This window comes from Onychomys torridus, chromosome 11, assembly GCF_903995425.1.
Source record: "Onychomys torridus chromosome 11, mOncTor1.1, whole genome shotgun sequence".
Classification (NCBI taxonomy): domain Eukaryota; kingdom Metazoa; phylum Chordata; class Mammalia; order Rodentia; family Cricetidae; genus Onychomys; species Onychomys torridus.
Window position 1 is genome coordinate 35,892,424 of NC_050453.1, and position 22,848 is coordinate 35,915,271.

General features: G+C 41.9%; 1 protein-coding gene across 3 annotated transcripts in view; it reads right to left on the reverse strand.

The window, feature by feature from the left end:
* Positions 1-6,183: 6,183 nt before the first annotated feature.
* Astn1 (astrotactin 1) overlaps positions 6,184-22,848 on the reverse strand; it is a 331,275-nt gene continuing 314,610 nt past the window's right edge. For all 3 annotated transcript variants that reach the window (XM_036202074.1, XM_036202075.1, XM_036202076.1), the window contains exons 22-23: positions 14,577-14,760; positions 6,184-9,591 (exon numbers count right to left, since the gene is read on the reverse strand). In XM_036202074.1, coding sequence (XP_036057967.1) covers positions 9,354-9,591; positions 14,577-14,760 — 422 coding nt within the window. In that variant the 3' untranslated portion in view covers positions 6,184-9,353. The remainder of the gene's footprint in view (positions 9,592-14,576; positions 14,761-22,848) is intronic.

Here is a 22,848-nt window from a genome sequence, read left to right on the forward strand (position 1 = left end):
AGTTAACAACTCTGTTACCCTGGAAGAGTAACTTACCAATTCCAAGTGATCTCGTATGTAAAATATAGATAGTTGTGGTTGCATGTTGGTAGTGAGACAAGAGTAGCCATGAAAAGTGCTCCTATGGTACTGATAATTGATGGATGATCAATGAATATCAGCTGTAATTAAGCACAATAGAATCTTCAGCAACAAAAGATGAGAAGATACTTTTTATATTTAGGGTTATATTTATACACCCCACACACACACACAACATACATGCACATACACATGTAACAACAGTTAAAGGAAAAGAGGTCATAAAATTGAAAGAGAGCCAGAGTGGGGAAAATGGGAAGTTTTGGAGGGAAGGAAGAAATGATGTAATTATATTATAATCTCAAAAATTCTTTTTTAAAAAGATGCTTTGTGTAACATGGTAAAAACCTCATCAAGGATGTTCAGTGTCAAAATTTGAACAGGACCTTTGGCACATAAAAGGGACGGATACATAATGTGAAATTGGAACATGTTTTCTTGCTGTGTTGTCAAGGGAAGACACCCAGGAAATTATGAACCATTTTGAAGTCTGAGAAATGTTGAAAGGGGCCCCAAAGCACCAACACTGTTGAGCACTTGGCAGGCTTTGTGCCAAGTACTTTCAAAGGTGTTGTCTTGTGCAATCTGCAAGTTGCTTATAGACGTTGGTAAGCTATGGTGTCTGGATTCATCCTCTTGCTCTCTCCATGCCGCTACTGTTGAAATGCTACAAGCTTTAATACCTTTGTGTTAGTCAGTCCCAGGTTAGGTTTCTGTCAGTAGGTATGCCAGAGGGACACTGGAAGGAAGGGGAGGGGAAGGGACTGATCAGTCAGCTTACCTCACAAAGGGCTCTTTACCATGGCAGCAGCAATATATTTGGTCCCTAGTATTTGCATTCTTAATGAATCAGCCTCATCATTCCCTAGAGGAGTTCCAGCACTAACAAATTATCTTTCTTCCTTAGGTGCTCTGTTTTCTGAGATGTCCACACCATCCCCTGGTTTCCAGACTAAGGGATAATGCTGGTTCCTGTACTTATTATGAACACTCATGTACTCTCTCAGGGTCTCTCTCTTTGCTTTTCTCTATGTAATATATTGGAACTAATTTCTTACACCAAATTCTTACTATTGAGACCTAAACCTAATTTTAACTGATGCATTGCTCACTAATCAAAAATGGAGGCTTTGAAATGCTTTGTTTTGTGATATTTATGATAGTAAAATCACACTATCCATATGCCTTAAAGTTCAGTTTTCGAAATGAAAGTGTCAGTTTAGAAAAACCTAAGTAAGCCAGGCATGGTGGTACACACCTTTATTCCTAGCACTCAAGGGGCAGAGGCAGGCAGATCTCTGTAAGTTTGAGGCTAGCCTGGTCCACATAATGAGTTCTACTACAGTCATAGCTACAGATTACGACCCTGCTTCAAAACAAAGAAACAAAGACAAACCAACAGAAAACCTAAGTAGAATTTGGGGACTTTAATCATGTATCAATGAGACCAAAAGATGTCAGAAGTGAGGTATTTGCTGTCATTGTGTTTCCATTATTAATGAGCAATGAACTTGTGTTCACTTGAGTTTTGTCATAAGACATTCACAAAATATGATTCATAATTCATCGATTTCCCTGTGTATTTACAATTTCACCTAATCTTTGCCTATTCCATTCCTATAACTAGGCTACTGGGATAGGCAATTGCATGATACACACCCCCTGAGTTATCATCTCTATGCTCTTCCTAGACACTAACAGACTTCACTTTTCCTGACCAGGTATTGATTAGCAATCTGCATGCTCTTCATGTTCACTGTTCAGGAAGCAATTCGTATGTCCAATCAAATTCTTGATCAGATTCAGCACTGAACTGCAAACTTCTTTGTCATCCCTGCAATCTGTTTTAGAGTTTACATAAATCTAAATTCTTTTGTTATTCAAACTCAATCTTCAAGATTGTCTCCAAGAACTCAAGGACTTTCAAAAGTCTTATGTCAAATACTATGTAAATAATTATCTTTCAATAAAGTATGCAATAGTTAAGACCCAGACAAGGAAACAGAAATTGTGTTAGGTAGTTTCAGAGAGGAAGTTTGAACTATGATATCAACTAGAAAGATGGAACTAGTGGAAAGGGAATGTAAGGAATGGTAAGACAACCTTAGGTATGGCAACATCCAGAGAAGCTCCAACTTTGCAAACACAGGGAACACATGGAGGAGATGGAGACCACTGAAGAGGTTCTGGAGACACCATCCAGGGTAGAGTGAGGAGAAGCATCTGAGGTGTGTGCTTCTGCCTGTCCTCTAAGCTTCTACAATACATCCCAGGTTCCAGTGGAGGCCTGCAGATAAGAGAGTCTAGCAATGTCATTACTAAGAGTCCACTGTGGATGAAGAATTGAGCAGAGAAGGTCTAGCCATGGAGTCCAAATAAGACTTGTCTGACCTTAGTTTCATCCATGTGAAGCTAAGTCCTGAGATACCACAATGGCTTGGTTTGAGGATGTTTCCTGTCTAGAGAACAAGTCAGAGAACAGTGTGACTGGACAACAGCCTCAGGGTCTCTTGACATTTTAATCATTCGAAACAAAGGTACTTGCCCTTACTTATTAGGCACAGAGTACAGCTGAGGTTCTCTTCCGAGGAAAGGTAGTAAGGAATGAATTACACTAATTTCTACCCCATGTGGGCCAGTTTATCATAGACACTAACAAAAGTCAGTGTTGGTGAAGAAATGTGATGTCAAAACCTGTCCATCTGTAAAGAAAGCAGCTAATTGCAGCCTCCACATTGCAAAACTCCAGACAAGACAGCTATTTATTTTCTCAGTTTGCATTAGTACAGATGTGAACCAAGTCCCAGATTCCCACATGAACTGAGAGTAATTGCCATACAATGCTGAGGCTTTATTTGAAATGGAACTACTAACTAATTGGTCCATATGGAATGGTAATATTATAGGAGTTCATGGTGGAAACAGGTTTGGTAGTTGAGTTTATTAACATCATGGCTGGATTTTGGATCTGTGTCCCAACCCCTGCTATCCTGAAGGCTTTTATCCTTTGAGATCTCTCTTAAGTATTGACAGGACTCTGGATGCATGGGAAGGAAATAGAGCCACAAGACCCAGAAAGATACACACAGACTTAGAATAAAAATCCTGTAGCTTTGTATTACCCTCATGTGAAAACAAAACAAAACAAAACAACTAAAAAGAAACCAAACAGGAAGTAGTCAGATTGTGAAAATAGACTATAACCCCTGAAATTCTTTTTTTTTCTTTTGAAATCTTGACACTTACACACACACACACACACACACACACACACTGAATTTTAGTCATTCCTCTCTTATCACCCTGCATCTCCTACCTTTCTTCTCACCAACAAGAGTCCTCTCCTACCTTCATGTCCTCATTTAATGTGTGAGCCAGGGGCTTTAATAAGAGTTGCTTGCACATGTGTAGGTGTTCGTGCGATTATATACTAGACCACAGGAAACTTCTCAGTACTACATCACTGAAGAAAATGATTCCACAGCAATCATCAATGAAGCTGTCACCAGGATCTCACAGAAGAGTGAGGCTGTGTGGGGGGCCCTGCCCCATCTGTAATGAAATGTTGATGGGTCCAGTCTTGTCCAAGTCCTACGCCACAGAGAACCACCACTGCACGGAGTTCACAAGTGAATTCCTATGTTATATACAGAGAATGTTTTGCTGCACATCTCCCCACTCTTTGGCTCTCACATTCTTCCTGTCTCCTCTTCCACAGTGTTCTCTGAGCCTTGGAAGCAGATGATAGACAGGTCTAACAGAATAAAGCATCATTTATTTGCAACTGAACTGTTTTTCTAATGGAAATGACTGGTTTTCATGGGATCAGCTACAACCACTCATCTTTCCTGGCATAGGGCAAGCAGGCAGGCAGGCAATGATTTCAATGGCAGGAGAAATTAATGAAATACATATGTAATCTATAGAAGCAGTACAATATCAAAATCAGGGTCATGTAGGCATTGGTAGAGATGGTTATAGATCTATGTAGCTGCTTGCTTTCTCTTTCTTAAGTGTTAATTTCAGACTTGCAATGAAGATTGAAGGGTATTAGCATAGGACTGGGCACCTAGGAAGTGTGGGCTGGCACGTCCATTTTCACGAAGTTCCAAATGCAAAAGGACATACAAACATAAGTAACTTAAAGAACCCTTTCCATCTAGCACTTTTTCTCACTCCTTGCTGGAGTCTTGTCCCTCATTTTCTGGCCCTATAATAATGTCTCCTCTCTTCCAGTGTTACCATGTGTGCTTTGAGGTTTGCTCTCTTGGAAGCCCTGGGGTAACAGTATCCATCTTTCTTTTAGTAGTCCTTCCATGGACCACAGACTGTTCATCAGTGAGAAGAGCATCCTCCTTACACAGTCATGCCTGTGTGGTGATATTTTGTCTGTGCTCTAACAGATAAAACTTGCCTGGAGATCTGAGTGAGGAGCTAACCACTAGAGGCCAGGCAGTTGTGGCACATGTCTTTGATCTCAGTACTTGGGAGGCACATGCCTTTGATCCCAGCACTTGGGAGATGGAAACAGGAAGTGATGTGGCTGGGTGGACAGAGGAAGTGATAAGGTGAGGTGGAGACAGGAGCTCAACTCGGCCCTTTCAGTCTGAAGATTCTGAAAGGTAAGCAGTCTCTTAAGTGGCTGGCTGCTCTGCTTCTTTAGTCTCTCAGCATTTACCTTGATATCTGACTTTGGATTTTTATTATTAAGACCAATTAGAATTCGTGTTACGTGCTTTGGCTTCCTCTCCTTTCTGAGATGAATTTACAGCCAGGGTAGTCTTACCTGTATGCTGGTCACTGAGCAGATGGAATAGACATGTTAGTAGTGCTCATTTGACTCCTTTTAGTCACAAGATACAACCATTTGTCTTTCTTATATAATTGGGATGAGTGTCAAGAAATCTAGGCAGGTTTGGTAAGGGGATTCTTACTTTCCTTATCACTTTGACAGAGGTTAGTGGTCCTGTGCAATTGGTGGGAGTGCTAGTCTCCAAGGTACCAGGCTACCTCACTTGTGTGTCCTCAACAGAGTTGTCCTAGTAGGTACCGTGGGCCAAAGAATTAGCATACAACCTCCTCATCACAAGGCAGAGGGAAGCTTGGCAGCCTTGGACTTCTTTCACTTTTACAAGTAATTTATTTATCTTTACTATGTGTGTAACAAGGCTTTGTCTGAATATATTTATATGTGTGCCTGATACCTGCACAGGACAGAACAGGGTTTCAGGTCCCCTGGAACTGCAGTCATGGATGGTTAAGAGCTGCTAGGTGGGTGCTGGAACCTGAGCCAAGGTCCTCTGTGAGAAGAGAAAGTTCTCTTAGCTGCTGAGCCATCACTCCAGCTCCAAGTCTTGGATTTCTTGTGTGGTTGTTGACTGCTCCAGGAGCAAGAGTTCCAGAGGAGGCCGAACTCCCAAAGTCTTATGACTCTGATGTTAGAAGTCACAAACTGTCACTTCCATTATAACCTCTTGATCAAAACAGTCACAAACCTGCCTGGACTCGAGGGAAGAGGCCGAAGAACGTACTTTTAGATGGAAGGGGTGTGGAAGAGTTTGTGGCCAAAATATAACACTGCTCCAGTCTGTGTCTTCTTACAATCATCCCTGCCCAGGCAGGGCCTAGGACTTTGATCATTGCTTTTCAGAGGATATATTAAGCCCAGATTCTTAACCTCTGATTATTGACAAATTTAAAGTGAATCGTATGTTTGGGTGGCAGATGAGAAACAACTAAAGTCACACTGTAGAGTGGAAAAAAGAGATGAAGCATTTGAGCCTACCCACCCAAGAGGTGTTTCATAACATCCAGCAAATCCCAAATGACTTTACTAAACACAAGAATGGATTTGGGATAGCCTTTTGCAACGTTTTCTCTTAGATGTACAAAGTTTAACCTCCAGTGCCTCTCCTCTCTTCTTAACGCTTTATGTCAGTCTACTTTCCCCTTGTAGGGATAGGTCCAATGTGGAGGGCTGCCTTTTGACAGAGAGAAAGTGTATGACTATGTCTGGAATACAGCAAATATTCTACAAAGGCATTCCACTCACTGCTTACTTGGAGGAGGGAAAAGAAGATGAAAATCACTACCACATAAAAGTAAGTTTACAATTGGCCGTGGAAACCATTTTATTTTCTAGCTAAGATGATGGCTTCAAAGCCTAGGTATTTGGAATATCAACTGTAACATTTAAATTTTTAACTCACCAGTAGATCACCGTGATCACTCAGTTTATGGGATGACACGAGGCAATATCCACACACTTGACACTTCCTGACAGCTTTGTTTATTATTTACTCGATTACTTAATTTCTCATAATCGTACAATAATTCTCTTAAACAACACTGTTATAGTTGAAGTTGGTCACATTATACCATCTCTTCCTTCTACAGTAGTGGAGTGTTTTTCCACACTTAATTTTTTAATAGAACATTTGAATATCAAGGAGTGAAATTAATTAAAAATAACGAATGGACCAAACTTCAAGAGAAATAATTGCACATTCAGTTAAGGGTCTGATGCTATACAGTGGTTTGTGTATGTTCAAGAGGAAACATTAGAGGTCTCAGTTTGACACAGAACTGGAGGTGTTTAGGTGGACTGAAGTGGCTCCCTTAAGACCTGTTTGGCAGCTTGGAAATGAGGTTTAATACTGGCTCAATTGCATTAGCCTTTCTAGACAGTTCTTCCATCCAAGAACTTAGAATCATTGGCAGGGTGTGATCCTTCTCTCTAAGGGTAAAAGTCCTCCAGCCATGTGTACAACCACTTCAAGACTACCCCTCGCCCATGCATATTGGACTTTTAAACTCAAAATTACATTGCACCAGTTATAGGAGTTGTACATGGAGTATGTGGGAGTGAGGGTGTGCACACATGGACACACATCTGAAGAGAGGAGAACACAAGGGCATACTGAAAGAATACGGCAGTCAAGGGTAAGTGAGGGGAGAGAAAAAGATGGATGACAAAGGAGATATGTGGGAGGTGGAAGGACTTTGGAGAGCAGGGCATAAGGATAGAAGAGAGGAGGAGAGTGTGCCAGGTGTAAAACAGAACAGGAGGTAACGGAGCAGTGATCCTAACACTACCCCTTGTCTTCCCTCCTGAGCCTGTAATCTCCTATCTCCAACAGGGCTGGAAGGCATCAGCAGTCTCAATATCCTTCTGCCCAAAACCAAGACACCATTCTTCATAGAGTTGAATAGAAGGATGGAAAGAAAAAGATAGCAGTAAGGAGATGTACACACCCTGCCATGCTGGCCCCTAGCATTCTCTTATCTGGCAGTGGTGAACAACATGCCCTTGGATGTCCTTTCACTGAAGCACCTACACGAGCCATAGATGAGACAGTCAAGTTTGCAGCTGTGTTTTGTTCTGAAAATTAGGGAATATGTGAGGCAAAATGTGCAAGATAAGTCTTCCAATCCTTCTCTGGAAAGAAGCAAAGGAGGAATAAGACCAGCCTGCACTTCAATATTCTCCCCCACTCATCCCTGGGGAAGCTGGTGTGCTGCAGTATGGAGGGTACCAAATGTGCCCTGACTCAAAAGGCTATGGGTGTACTTTGGCTCTTTCCCTTTCCATTGCATGGTAGGCATTCTGTACATGGTTCCTTAGGAAGGTGAAGCTCTGGACAGGTTCCTTGTGGAGCTTAGTGCTTGCTTTAGGCAACACAGAGTGGGTAAAGTCCTGTGCTCTGGAGATACTGAGCTCATCCTGTAGCTCAGGGCATATAGTATATGAGGGACCTGGGGAACATTGAGTCACCTCCCTGCCTTTTTTTGCTCATCACTAAAAGATAGATAAGAACAGAACTTTCTTCTGGTGGGGGGGTTGAGAATTCAGTCAAGTGTTTACAGTAGTGCCCATCACACAGCAAAAAAAAAAAAAAAAAAACTTTTGGGAAGCATAAATAAGGCTCAGTGACTATGCTATAGAGCCTTCCAGACCTGTGTTATGTGTTTCCATATGAAGAGTGCCAGTCAAGGCAAGCTGGCTGAAAGTTCCTTGGGTGATTGCTAGTCAACCTGGGCCCATGAGGTTGTTTCTGAAAGGCTAGCCTTCCTGTTTGCTGGGTCAACATGCCATTCTTGGGCAGTGAGTGCAAATGGAGCCTCAGTCCTTATGTGTGATAGCTGGTTGACAGTTGTTCTGGTCTATCCAGAGTCTCTGCTACTCTCAGTAGCTGGGAGAACTGGGTGGGCAGGCAGTAACAATGGCAGAATCCTGATGACTGACCTCAGAAAAAGGACTGTCAAAATTTACAATATAATTAAGAAAATTCAGTAGGGGGAGAGAAGTGCTTGATTGATAATAGCTTTAGTTCACTGAAACACTGACAAGAAAGAATCTCATTTGTGGATTAGATCAAACATCAAACCAAGTCCTTTCTGTCCAGAGTAAGGGACCCAGGACCAACAGAATCAAGGCTCCTAGATCTCTGTTAGTAGTCTAGGAGTATATAAATATTTTAAAACAAATTCCACTTATTTCCTGCAATGGGGTCTGGTAAGTAGTCTTGTAGGTAGCCCTCTCTCTAGCTATATTTGGGTATTTCACTGCCTCTCAAAGATCATGGTATTTAGAAGAAAGGACAGATCTACCAGAAATTCTAGTCCTGGTTTAACATGGAGGAGGGAAGACCTAAAACTCTATAGGCCCACTGGACCCATAACAGAACCTGGGTTCACCTGTGAGGTGTGGAGATAGCAACAAGGGAGTCTGGGAGAAAACCCAAGAGAAACAGACATGGGCAACCTCATCATCATCTTCAGAACATGCCTTGACTCCCAGCATGCTGATGCTTCCTAAGAAATGCCAGAGCTGGGGCATGAGGCAGGTAAAGATTTACGAGTTCACTTCTGTACCCAGGTGCCAATGGAAACCCATTAACAGGAGCACCTCCACCTTCGACCTTTCATAGGAAGCAGGATGGAGTTCTTGAGCATCCTGGTATATTTCTTGAAGAAAAAAAAGTGAATGAAGTAAATGAATACCAGAGTGAGTTTCAAGGTAATCTTCTAAGGAAATAAAATGGTGCTGCATGAGGCTACTGGCTGTCGGGTTGACTGTTCATGCAGATTGAGATTATGACACTGGACAAGGCCTACAGGGAGCAAGGGTCACTCTCTTCCTGGTTTAGAAGGTACCTGTGGAGCTTTGGATGTCCCATTTAAAAAAAATGTCTAAAAATCCACAAACCAACCCAGATGTTCCCCTCTTCTCTCCTGCTTTATTTCAGCAGCTACTCCCTTGCCCCATGGTGCTAGATGTCTTTGCTGTCCCCATAGTCATTGTAGGGGACGCTCAAGGTCTGTTCCTCACATGTCTTCCTGAGGTCCCGACTGAGCTCTGACCAGTCCAGTCCATAGGGCTTGATCTCACTGTAGCGGCAGCCCAGGTACTTGAGGGTACCACGCCTCAAGCTTATTTTGGGCTCCTGAAGTAGTCCATTGCACCAGCCGCTCAGATCTCCAAGCTGGGAAAGGATGAGGCCTGCTTTCCTATAGATCAAACAGAAAAGGACACTTTTGTCAGAAAACAAACAAACAAACCAAAAAGAGAAGGCCAGAAAAAAATTACTACCAGAGAGAGACTCCTGATTTTAAGAGGGTAGAGCTGACCATACTATCTTTTCTATTTAGCACAGCAGATCCTTTATGCTTGTCTGTCCAATGAATGAGTACATGGCAGGGGCATGCAAAGTGGTGCAGGCACAAATAGGAACTGGAAGTAACAAATGTAGCCAGAAAAAAATAAACTGAGAAAATAAATAATATTTTAGTGGGCACATGTAACTTTTTAAATCATGGGGTCTGTAGTATTGAAAGTAATCAAATCAATGTTCTATAAAGCCAGTAATTTGTCATCACTAAATGACAAGTAATGTACTTGCCTGAGTGTTTTGCCTTTCAAGGCTATATTTGAATTGATAAAAAAAAAAAAAAAAACAGTCAATATAATGGAATGAAAGGGGTACCTGGTGTAACCAGGTATGCCTATGCTGAGGTAATTATAGTACAATAAGCCTGAGGACAATGGGGCTCTGGCTTACATTGACACAGGAGCATATTTTGGACAGAGCAGACTCCCAGGTGCATACAACACCTAATTAACTTTCAGGGGAGCTCATGCTCCACTTCTTTGTCTCCTTCATGTCTCCACAAGGCTGTTGCTACTAAACACAGGTTGAAAAGGCTAGCAAGGAGAAGGGAGCAGATGAGGGGGAAATTGAGCCATTGAGGATCCCTGGGGGAGGAGAGCAAGGTTGCCCAGAATTATACACATTTGAAAACACTGATTCCTTAGCATGTGGGAGACTCTGGCACACAGCCTGCTGAAATGGTTAGTGCTGGGACAACTACTGGGTCCTTTTTCCAGTGTCAGAGATAAAGGACACCTGGAAGCCAGTTCTTAGGCTGTGTTGGCTCTCTCTCTAAGCATCTAGGACAAGGGAGTCCCTCACTTGGTTGTGTTTCTTTTCTATTCAAAGATATAAGTGGCCAGGAAGCCATGAAGATGATTCTTCTATTAGAGCAAGCTCATGGAAGGAAGGCTCAGAATGCTGTCCAGAAAGCTTGCAGAACAGAGCTCCTTGCAAGATTAGCTAACTGCTAAGCTGGAAAACTCTTTCAAAGAATTATCTTTTCTGCTTTAACAAACAAGTCCTTACGTAAATGGGAATGTTTCTGCATCTCATTTATAATAAGCATTTCAAAGAAGAATAACTACATTCAATTCTTCTTCATCTGGGCAGTGAGTGTGTTGTTGGGGGGTAGTGATATTACTTCACTCCTGGAATTACAGGGAAAAGGAGGCTGAAGCTGACTTTGGAATAAAGATGTCAAGCTTCAAGCAGCAAAGTCAAGGGGCTGAGAGCAGTGAGACCTCATTGGAAAGAAGTTGGATTTTCTCCAATGATAGCCGGTTGGAGGAACTCAAAGGAACGCTCTACCAGCTGACTGAACAGTCTCTCAGAAGGTTGATTTGTACTTTCTTTATCAGCTACTGTAGTCTGGCCAGGCAGGTTTCCTGACAGTCATCACCATTCTGGGCTTTGGTGGCCCTCTCCTCTTAATCCTTCCATTGTGTCCTGTCATAAGCTAGCCTTCTGAGGAGTTGAAGAAGCTGGGGGGCAGGGGGGAGGGTCAGAAGAAGGAATGAGGACAACATTTCATCATCTTCCAGAAACAGACAGAGCACAACCCAGTAGCCTTTCAAAAGAGAGAATTGAATTAGTCTATGGAGTCTTTGTTGCTGTTTTCATTGCTCACTGATTGTTCTTTAAATAATAATTACTTGGGGTCTGCCCTTGACCATCTCAGAGTCAACAGCCTTCTTTGTTAGCAATGGTGCAACACTGTTGTCCTTGGAGTGTTTGCAACCTCAGCTCAGTCTGGAAGCCTCAGGTTTTAATAGAATTGGGTCTAACAGAACTGTGGGAATCCTTTCTGTTTGCTAACAGGAAGTGTGTACCCACAGACCCATTTTTATTCATTCTCACAATTAAACCCGGAGTGAGTTGATGTCCCTCAAGGCGGTGGACTTTTTCTTTCCTGTGGGTCTCCCTGAGATTCATGACATTAAAAACCAAGACTTTGTTTCCATGGACTAATGGAATAACACAAAGATTTCTACTATGTATTTGTGAAAGACCCGTATTATTCACGAGAGCCCCTGGGAGGAGAGTGTGGAGAAGAGGGTGCACTGTCAACAGCAGGCTTTGCTTCACAGTGGCATCCCCATTTCCTCCCCTGCTCACTTTCTGCATTAACCAATTTTCCTTCTGAGTCTTGAGTCACAAAAGAGAAATGTTAAAGATTCAAATGCCCTCAGAAGTAACAATGAAATAGGCAATGTTGGTGCTATTCAAATTGTGGCATTTATGCTCCCTCGCAAAGAACTGTGTGTGTGTACTCAATAAATCTCAGATAAAAGAAGGGAAGGGAGGAAAAGGGGGTGCTAGGAGCAGAAGGAAAAGGAAAGAGTAGAAGGAGAGGAGGTGGTTAGAGAAGAGTCTATCAAGTGTGAGCAATAATCTGGTCAGGGGTAGAGATAGGGTGTGGAGTAGAAAGGACATTCCTTAATATTTATCTACATCCTAAGCCAGGATTTATTTCTTAAAAATACTAAGACAAGACAGATTAACTGCCCCCTATGTATTTTCCTTAAATCCACAGCAGTGGCTTTGTTTGTTCAAAGTCTATCATTCCTTGTAAGTAACAGGTAAAACTTACAGAGTGTAGCAAGATCCTGCCTGACTTTATACAAATAATCATTTTATTCCAGAAAGAATACTATGAATTTTCTACTTCCTCCAAAAATAATAAAGTCGAGCTTGGAAGCATGGTTCTGTGAAAAAAAGTGCTTGCCATGCAGATGTGAGTGCAATCCTCAGAGACCAGTGTGCTGGGCCAGGCTGAGATTGCAATCCCAGACCCACAGAAGTAGAGACAGGCTGGCAATGCCCAAGTTGACCTTTGGCCTCCAACTACATCCACACATGAGTGTATCTGCATACATGTACACACACACATACATACATACATTACACACAAACACACACACACACACACACACACACACACACACACACACACACACACACGAGAAGGAAATACAGGGGAAATATCCTGAACAATGGTCTTCTGGGAAAATTTGTAACTACTGAGATAAGTGTCCTCAGATGTTAGGTGCATGGGATGGCATGACTTCTGGGGAACACTATGCTTCACCTCTTGACTAAAGTATAAGAACTGCTTAAGAGCTGAGACAGGGGTTGGGCAGGGATACTGTTGTGCCCTGTTGCAAGACCCCCGAGCAAGACCGCCACAGAGCCGATATCCAATGCAAAACACACAGGGGTTTATTGATTACAAGCAAGCCAGGCTTAATCCGTGTCTAACACTCTGACACAGCAGGTAGAGGACGATGGCCCTGAGCTCTCAGAATGAGGAGATTTTTTTGGAGCTGAAGATCGAACCCAGGGCCTTGCGCTTGCTAGGCAAGCGCTCTACCACTGAGCTAAATCCCCAACGCCATGAGGAGTTTTTAAAGAGAAAAACCACAAGGGTGGTACAAGCCTTTGTGTCATATGATTGGGTGAGGGTATGTAAGATTTGAATTTACTGGTTGGGGGTTACAGTTATCATTTTTAAGCAGGTATGGATAAGTCCCAGGCTCCGTCCTTGAGCTCCCATAGAGGCTGGCTGGCCTAGCTCCTATTGACTGTGGGGGCTGACTCAGTGACCCAGCTTCTGTCATTGACTCATGCATGGAGCTCTAAGTTGGTGAGGGGTCCCAGACAGTAAACAACTGGCTGAACCTTGAGCTGTCAGAGTACATGCAGAAAGGGAGCTACTGCTCCCTTTTGTTCATGGCCCTCCCAGCAACTGCTTACTCAAGTCTCAGGAAACTGAAATTAAGGCCTGGTTTCTGAGGGGAGATTGACAGCCTGTTATGGCGTCTGCTTGGTCCTTTCAATTCTACAGAACCAATTTCCCTCATTTTGCCTCCTCTCCCCGACTCCCTTCCACCCTCCTTTTCTTGCCCCCTCCCTGAGTCTCCTTCTGTCCTCCGCCTTCCACCACACCCTGTCCTTCCTTCTCTTTGGCTTCCACTCTCTTTTCCCATTCTCACAGCCCTTCCTTGCCCTATTTTTTTATGAGTTCTTGAATAATTTGTGGTTCTAAATTTTATGCAATGCATCTCTTTATTATGTCTAAGAATTCCAGAATTTCCAGGAAAGCCTGCTATCTCAATATATGGTCATAATAAATAATCTAAAACAGGAAGTGATATCTCTCTACATTTCTCATTGTCTACTTTCCAGGAATTCTATCTGAGCACTACAACCTGAAAACAGGATAGATTGTGTATTAAGAAGTGACAGGATTGGGTCAGGAGTAAGTAGGCACATATCATGTCACCTTCATGGAGGCCTCATCTTCTCTGATACCATCTTGAAAGAACATGCCATAGTCTGAATGATATCGGTAACATTCATGTGCACTAGATGTTTCATGCCATAGTCTGAATGATATCGGTAACATTCATGTGCACTAGATGTTTCATGCCATAGTCTGAATGATATAGGTAACATTCATGTGCACTAGATGTTTCATGCCATAGTCTGAATGATATAGGTAACATTCATGTGCACTAGATGTTTCCTGATGACCCCTTTAATAAAATTACTTTCCTTTCACAAGACTGAGGTTTCATTCCTTATAAATTTAGCATTTGGTATTCTGTATTAGTGAGCTCAAGATCAGGAGCAAAGGCTTATTTTCAGAGTTCAGGATGTGAATTCATGTCTCAACTGCTTTAAAAGAGCTTATTCCAAATCTTCTGCATGACCTGGGCTGTGTACAGCATGGCACTTAGTTCTCTGAGCATCAAAGATCTCTCAGGGAGTCTCTGCAACATCTATGAAACAGTAACACAGCACAAGAGACACAAGACACCACAGCGTATTTAAGTTGAGTACCTGGGTCCTAATTCATCCTCACACCGCCAGGTGAACTCCCCAAAACTCTCATAGTGCTGGTTATAGTGGTAGAGGACTCGATGCAAAGTGGGGGAACCCAGATCCAGAAGGGTGTTGTAGGCAGTCTGTTGCTCCTTGCCACTGGTGTAGCCATTGAAGAGATTGTAGATCTTGTCTGCTATTTCTGAGGGGGAAGAAAGGGAAAATCGAGTTGTGCTTGGAGAAATGTATCATTAGGTGATTTCAACTCCATGCAGAGATTACAAAGAGTACACCAACACAAATCTAGATGGCACAGTCTACTTATATATAGGATATGTGATATACTCAAGGCATAACCTGTTGTTCCTAGAATCGTGATGAACACTACAAGATTAAAACAGGAACAAGAGAAAGGACTCAATAAGGAGACATAGTAGACACAGATTTCTGCACAGCTGCTGCTGCTGTGAAATAGAGTACTATTTACAATAATGTATTTTATAAGTAGAGTAGAGTCTGAAATAACTATATGTGTAGAATAGTAAATACACAAACCAGTGATAGTTGTTTATTATCATGATCAATATTGCTTGGTGCACACAGTCATGTGTGTTATGTGGCTGGCAACACAGCAGATTTGTTTCCATCAGCACTACAAGCCTCTGTGAACACACTCTGCTCTTACATCATAACTGCTATAACATTACTGTGTATAGGAAATTTGTGGCTCCATTATAGTCTCATGGGACCACTGTGGCATATGTGGTCCATTACTGATGAAAATATTACACAACATTCAGCCATTAATTATATATGTATAATTATATGCAATGTGCATGCACGTATTTATGTGTGCCAGTAAATAAAAACATGCATTTTTATTTATGTGTGCATGTTGGTATTTTAAAACACTTCCCCTAAGGTGTGAGACTGATGTGTGTCATTCACTCCACTCTGTGCCACTGGGTTTCAGTTTTCTCTTTAATAAATTAGATGCCTTTGACTACACCTCTAAGGTCAATTTCAGCTGCAGTACTCTTTGTCTTACCAAGGTTTACTAAAAAAAATACATAACCTGAGGCAAAAAGCTCATGTATTCATGCTTCATTGGGAAGTGCAATCCCAGAGAAGTAAGGCTGGGAATAAAGGCCAATGAGGCAAGAAATGAGAGAAAATATAAAGGATTATATTAGGAAGCTGGTAATGCCTTCCTGTGAACCTGAATGCTGTATTTTGCAGTAAAGGATGTATGAAATTCCTGAATCACTACTGGGCCATACAGTGGGAGAAATAGAGTTTATGTTGAGCTCTCACTAGAGACTGGTCCAAGTTTGCTTCCATATGACACTGGCTCAAGTTTGCTCTCATGAGACACCAACATGACAAACTTACACCTGTAGGTTGCATTTATCTGGGTACCAAGTAGTTCTCTAAAAAGCATCAGAGAAGCCTAGGCCACAGGTGGCAGGCTTTGGCTCACAGATAAAGTGAGGCATCACCAGGTAATATTTCTGAGCCATGAGAAGAATTTGGAGAGGCACTGAGTTTGGAACGCAGAACATTTGCTGGAACCATGCAGTCCCGACCTAAAGGTAACATGGGGATCTGTATACATCCAGAAACTCAAACTAGATCATTACATAATCCCAAATGAGTAATCATTCAGTAAAATTTATATCTGTGATTTTAAAATTCTCAGGCAAGCTGGGTGGTGGTGGCACACTCCTTTAATCCTAGGACTCAGGAGGCAGAGGCAGGCGGATCTCTGTGAGTTCGAGGCCAGCCTGGTTTGTCTACAAAGCGCGTTCCAGGAAAGGCACAAAGCTACATAAAGAAACCTTGTCTCAAAAAACAAAAAACAAAACAAAACAAAACAAAAATCTCATGCAGCTGTAATGGGATTTTTAGATAAAGAAGACAACAATTTAGAAACTAAAGTCTCATGATATCTCATTATTATTAAAGGTTTAAGCATGTCAGAGTTTAAGAACTTCACACCCCTCACTGCAGATTTATGCATATCTGCCCCACAACAAATGAGACAAGGCTAGAGGTTACCAATTTGAGGTCACATTGATGTTGTGGGCTGCAGTGAAGCTTCTAAACTGTGTTTCCTGTTGCTACTTTTCATCAATGCTCAGTCATCAGTAGCATATAAACGCTTAGTTTAAGTTGGAAGAGGCAGAATCTTGGGATAACTGTCTCCAATAGAGCACATGTGGGCAAGGAGTCCTTATCGGTGTGCTGGGGAGTGGGGGCTGTCTTTTCTGGAGTTAGGAGGGAAGGAAACAGAGGGCTAGTTCTGATGATGGTTTGGATTGGTTGGAAGGCAGGGGGTGTTTTGCTGAGACAAGAATGGCTAGGAAAGGAAAACCATTGGCACTCAGATTGCAGCTTAGATGGGGTGATTTGGAATTCCTCTCTGACTGATGCGTGGATGCCAAATAATGTTTCTTGCGGTGGGAGATAATGTGTCAGATTCCAGGTTCTACTTGTTTACTGCTGAGAAATGGCCATGACAGAGGTGGTGATTCTTGGTGCATGCAATCAATCTCATAACATAATAGTTAGTCATTTTTAGTTGAACAAGCCAATATCTGCATCCTGTGGGCAAAACCAAATTCCACCACAAATCTGCTAAAACCAAGATAATCTACCCAAAGGGTAAGATTACAAGCCTGTCTGTAAACAGGATCTTATACTCAGAAAGACCTATGCTTCAGTGCCCAGAGCATGACCACACCTGGCTCCTCCTCTCTCCACTGAGGGGACGGAGACTTTTCTTTTCCTTTAACAATTCATTTTTTTTATTATTAAGTAAATTTTTTGAGACATTTTTTACTTCAATTAGTTGTTATAGATTGCAAGAATTCACCAACTCAAAGAATGCCAGGTGTTTTAAATTATTATTTTATTAGCTTTGAGCTTCACAGAAGTTTTCAGTTATCTATGACAAATTCAAGTCCTCCTCTCTTTAGTATACATGAGTTAGAAACTAGTACATTGCAGGTGAAAAGATGGCAAGGAGACTGTCAGCACAGCCTCATTGCAAAAAAAGGGATGCTGAGTTACTAGGAGGGATCTGAGATCTTTTGGACAGTGGGATAAAATAACAGGGCTGGACTACAGCCGTTAGACTCAAAGGTGTGGCTAAGAGCAGCCATTGGAGTTTTGAATAGATTTGGGTTCCTGTGAATTGGCCTTGGATACATTTTTTTAACCACTTTGGGCCTTAGTTTTCCTGTCTTTCCGATAATGGATAGTGATATATACTTCCCAAGATTATCATGAGAATAAAAATTTTACTGAATGCAAAACTTCGATTTAGTACAATATCTACTCACAGTAACTTTGTACTTATTCATTGATTTTATAAAATTATCAGTGAATGCTTAGTAATTCCTGAAATGTTTCTGTGCTTGAGAACCACATCACTGAGAGAATCTGACAAAAATCCTCACTCTGTATTTGCAGTGTTGTGATCGGAGATAGTCAAGTGAGCGATGGAACAAAAATAAGGGGAATGCAGTGTGTTGGGAGGTGAGGAAATAAAGCATGAATGGGAAGGATGGAAGTATTGAGAAGGACTTTGCTATCTTAAGTGGGATGTCTGTACCAGATCTCAATGACATGATGGGCACTGTGGTTAGACACTGAGGAGGAGCGGGCATGAGCTGTGTAACATCTTTTGAAGAATTCACAGGGACCAGAAGTCCTCAGATTACAGTGGGCATGAAATGGGCAGGTGCATATGGAAACAGGTGAATGAAGGGACAAGAGGGAAAGAGTGTTTTTGTTTCTACTGCTGATTGAGGAATAAATCATGTTTTTCTTGACGCAAAGAAAGAAGACACGAAACACGGCAGCCCAGGAGTCTGGGGAAAACAGTATGATTAAAATGACGTAGTAACTTCAGAGGCACAAGTGAGTTTTCTAGTAATAGCTGCTCTTTTATCTGAATTAGGGACAGTGGGAAACATCTGTAGCTTTGATTGATGGTCTCCTTGGCTTCATAGAAAAGGTCCCCCCAGAGAAGAGATCCTAACACATCACTTAGCATTTCTCAGGAGCCACCTACTACCCCAGCCTCACACTGAAATAATGAATAATGTAATTCCACATGGAAACACAAGATAAACAATCTCAAGTGGTCTGGTATCTTTGTCCTTAGCACTACCCATATTGCAAGGTCCCTTCTTCTCTCTCCAGTTCTCCACTCAAACTGCCCTGAGCTACCACTATATCAGTGATCCTCACATGGGAAGCATCATTACCCCAGTCATGGCTGCTGCTTCCCACTGGAGTGTCCGATTTGGAGCCTGAGAACACTCATTTCTGACAAGCTCCATGGTAATGTCAATGCAGTTAATCTAGGTACCACATTTTGAAGACCAATGCTGTACACTAACCCATTCTCTTGAACCTTTCCTTATGTTACTCTGGGGCCAGAGTTATCACAAAGCAACAACTCTCACTTTGTCCCCAACTTGGGCACATACTCCTCCTTCCCTCCTTAGTTTTGTGTTTTCTTATTTTATGATTTCTCCAGGACATATCGATTCTTCTTCCATGTCCTTGAAGAGAATGGCCCTACCGTCCCTCACAGCCAACTGAAGCAATCCTTTCTCTCTCACACATATATTGAGAAGCCTTCATTTTCAAAACTCTTCTAGTTTAAATTTCCTCCCATTCACTCCCTTATATCGCTTGAAGAACCTTGTTTCTGGTTCACCTCTATGCCACTTCCATGAAGGGTGGCTTTGCCCCTCATAGAAGAGGTACCCTTAAGACATCCAGCTACCAATCATTGTCCCTGAGAAATGTCCCACTTTTGAAAGAGCAAATCTTAAAAGCACATACTATGAACACAACACAACCTCATTTCACAATTTCTGTATTTCATGTTGGTACTCAACCTATTCTTTGATGGAGAAAACAAACAACACCTGAGTGCTTTGCCTCTTCCATTCACTACAGGCATCTCCTCAACCCATTTCCTTCTCTACCTGAGATCCAAACCACCTCAAGTTAGTTTTCTTCTTCTCTTAGTTCCTCTTCTTCTGCCATATCTTTGCATGCCTGTGCTTCTGGAATTTTCCTGGACAAATGACATACCATTCAACCAGATGCTCCACATCTAACCTATTGAGAAATGAATGCGTTTGGTTCTTCTGTCAGCATACTGAGGCTCAGATCACCTCTTCGCAACTGTGCAATAGCTAGCTGTCCTGGTAGAAATAGCAGCCCATCGCCTATCAATTGCCACAGCCTCTACTTTAGAATGTTCTGGGTCTTTTCTCACCACAGCAGTGAGAATGATGTCACTCTTCTGTCCCAAGTCCTCTAGGGCATCCTATCACAATACCAGATACAGTCCTTTCCTACCAATGATTAGACTTAACTAAATATGCCCAGAGCCCCTGGGAACTCCTACCTATCAGTACCCTCCACTTTTTTCCCAAGCATGTGGAATCATAAGCCTTTGTCTTCAAACATCATCAAGTCCTACCCTGACACTTTCTGAAATGACCTTTGCAAAGATATTCATGTGGCTTCCTCCTTCCCTTACTTTCCCAAATTCTGGCCTCTGCCTATTTTCTACCATGTCCCATTTATTATCTCCATGACAGGCATCATAATTTGAAATACGCATTTTATTATTTTGTTGCTGTTATCTTTGGCCCCTGCTGATATAGTTATAAAGGTACAGTATTTTTGCTCCTGATGCCTAGGACAGACATTCAGTAAGTACTAAATATTTGTTGGATGAGCTAATAAATCCATGAAATTGATTACAAAATTCTTGAAAATTGATTCTGAGTCCAATGCTGGCATCTGATAAATGTCTATTCAGTGACTAATATTGGATCCAAACACACCCGTGGGAGAATCAAATAAAGGAATGGATGTATTTGGGTCACATCAAGAAAGGTGCATAGCTGCTGAAGGAAGGAAGGATAAGAACTAGCCTTTCCTTGGTGAGAGTCCACGGTTAACTTGCAGGATGTCATGACTCAACCTTCTAGATGACAAGGTTTATCTTATTAATAATACATGCTTTCTGCAGCTCCAGGAGGCTGGTTTCAGTAAAAAAAGGCAGCAGAAACATACTTACACAGTGGATAGAGTGTTATGACATGGTAAAATTCTTCTTAGAATGTATTGAGCTAGCTTTAGATAAATGCTCACATGAGTGGTATTTATTATCTGAGAGCTGACATCACATTCTGAGTCAAATTCCTATTTGTCCTTACATCTAAGCTCAGACCCAAATGGGTTATATTTATGATCACCATCTGGGTTTGATGGAGACAAAGCATACAGGGTTTTTCTTTGGTAGAACTGTATTAATTTGCAAAGATGCCCTCAATTAGTCTAACTCATTCATCTCCAGACTTGCTCTGTGCAGGACCTCTTCCTGGCTGAAGGATAAAGGACCTGAGATTGTTGGTTTATCCTCTCTGCACTAAATTATCTTCTTGTGTCTCCATTTCTTTTGTCAGGAAGCAAAAGCAGGTAGAGAACCCATTCAGACCTCCTGTACTAGAACTCTCCAGAGAAAGAGCTGCTCTCTACAATGTGTCCTGTAGAGATTATCAAGACATCATTCCATCTGCTAATCTCCTCCTTGCTGCTTTCTACTCAGCCAGCAGCTGCACAGTAGCTGTCGTCTCTCCAAAGACACCAGTGAACACCAGATAGAAAGGAACTTGCACCAACAGTGCCTGGAGGTGCTACAGATCCCCCCACCCAGACAGACTCACATTTGAGGTGTGTGATCCAGACCCTGTCTTTTTTTACCTTCATGGAGCTTAAGAGACCTTCAAGGTTCAGATACTGTAAGCCAGCCTCTTCCACTAAGGAGCAGTACACCTGCCTCATATGTGTGGGTCTCTGTTCTCCCATTGTATGCCACTGCACATAGCCCTAAGAGGGAGAATTCTTGCTGTCTCTTTTACAGTAGCCCCTTTCATCACCAATTTGCAGAGGCAATGTCCTATTGAGTCTTTCACCCAGAAACACTCCCCATTTGTCCCAGAAACACTATAAAAATAAATGGGCATTGGGGTCAAATATGGGCTCTGTGTGTGATTTCCATTGGGTTCTTTTTAACCTCAGGCCCCTTATTTACTTTACTCTGAATTTCAATTTCATCATATGTAAAATGAGGGCAGTGTTGTGTTCATTGCCTCATACATGGAATATTGAGTTAATATTAACATCTACTTAATATTTACTAAGTACCAAGCACCATTTTGCTTTTACTAGTTTAAGTTAATGATTTCACTAGACCCTTCATATTGGGGTTACTGTTTTCCTCATTCCATACATGAGTAAACTGAGGCATGGGATAAAGTAACCTGTTCAAGATCAAGTAAGTAGATGGTGGATCAGGAATTTGAATTTAGACTCTTGGTTCCCAGCTAAGTTCTTATGTGAGCTGTCAGTCAAGCATACTGCCTTCTAGATATTAAGGACACACAGGTCAGAAAAGGAGACTTGACTCGGGCCTTCATGACACTTCACTGGCTAGTGAGGTCAAAAGACACTGTGCACATCATTATAAAAACTTAAAGAAATATTCTAAAAGTCAGAAACATAGTACTGTGAGGGCACGTAACAGTGGTTCTTAAACTCTTCTCCTGTAAGGAAGGGACACTTGATCTACGTTTTCATGCTGAGATGAGTTACTCATTTGGAAAGGTGCAGAGCATTTGAAGTAATAGGGCCTAACATATGCAATGACCCTATAATAGAAGTGAGAGAGACCTGTATAAGGGGAACTGAGGAAGGCAGTATGGCCAGAATGAAGAGATTGATAGGGTACTGGAGAGTTGGAAAGTAAGTGCTGAAGAAATAGACAGGGTCACCCACTTAGGTCCCAACAGACCTTTGAAATATTCATGTCATAAGAAGAATGGCAGTCCATTAAGGGATTGTTATTAGAGCGTATTTTATTACAGTCAGATGTCTTTGAAAATACTGTGCCTATTACATGCCAATATGATTAACTATGAAAATAATTTCCAAAGTTGTACAGTACTAAAAGATCGATGGTCTTAATTAAAGCAGAGCTAGGTGGGCAGCCCATTTTAGGGACCCCATCCCTGCTGCAAGGAACTGTCCTTTTACTTTCCAATAAAATCCTGCTTGCTTGATCTTCAAAAAAAACAGATGAAGTAAAGTAGATCTAGATCACTTTTCTCCAATAATTTTCATCATGGCGTCACCCTGCAGCATTCTGGAACTATGTCCCTCTTGGTTAAAATGATATGTACATAACCAAGAA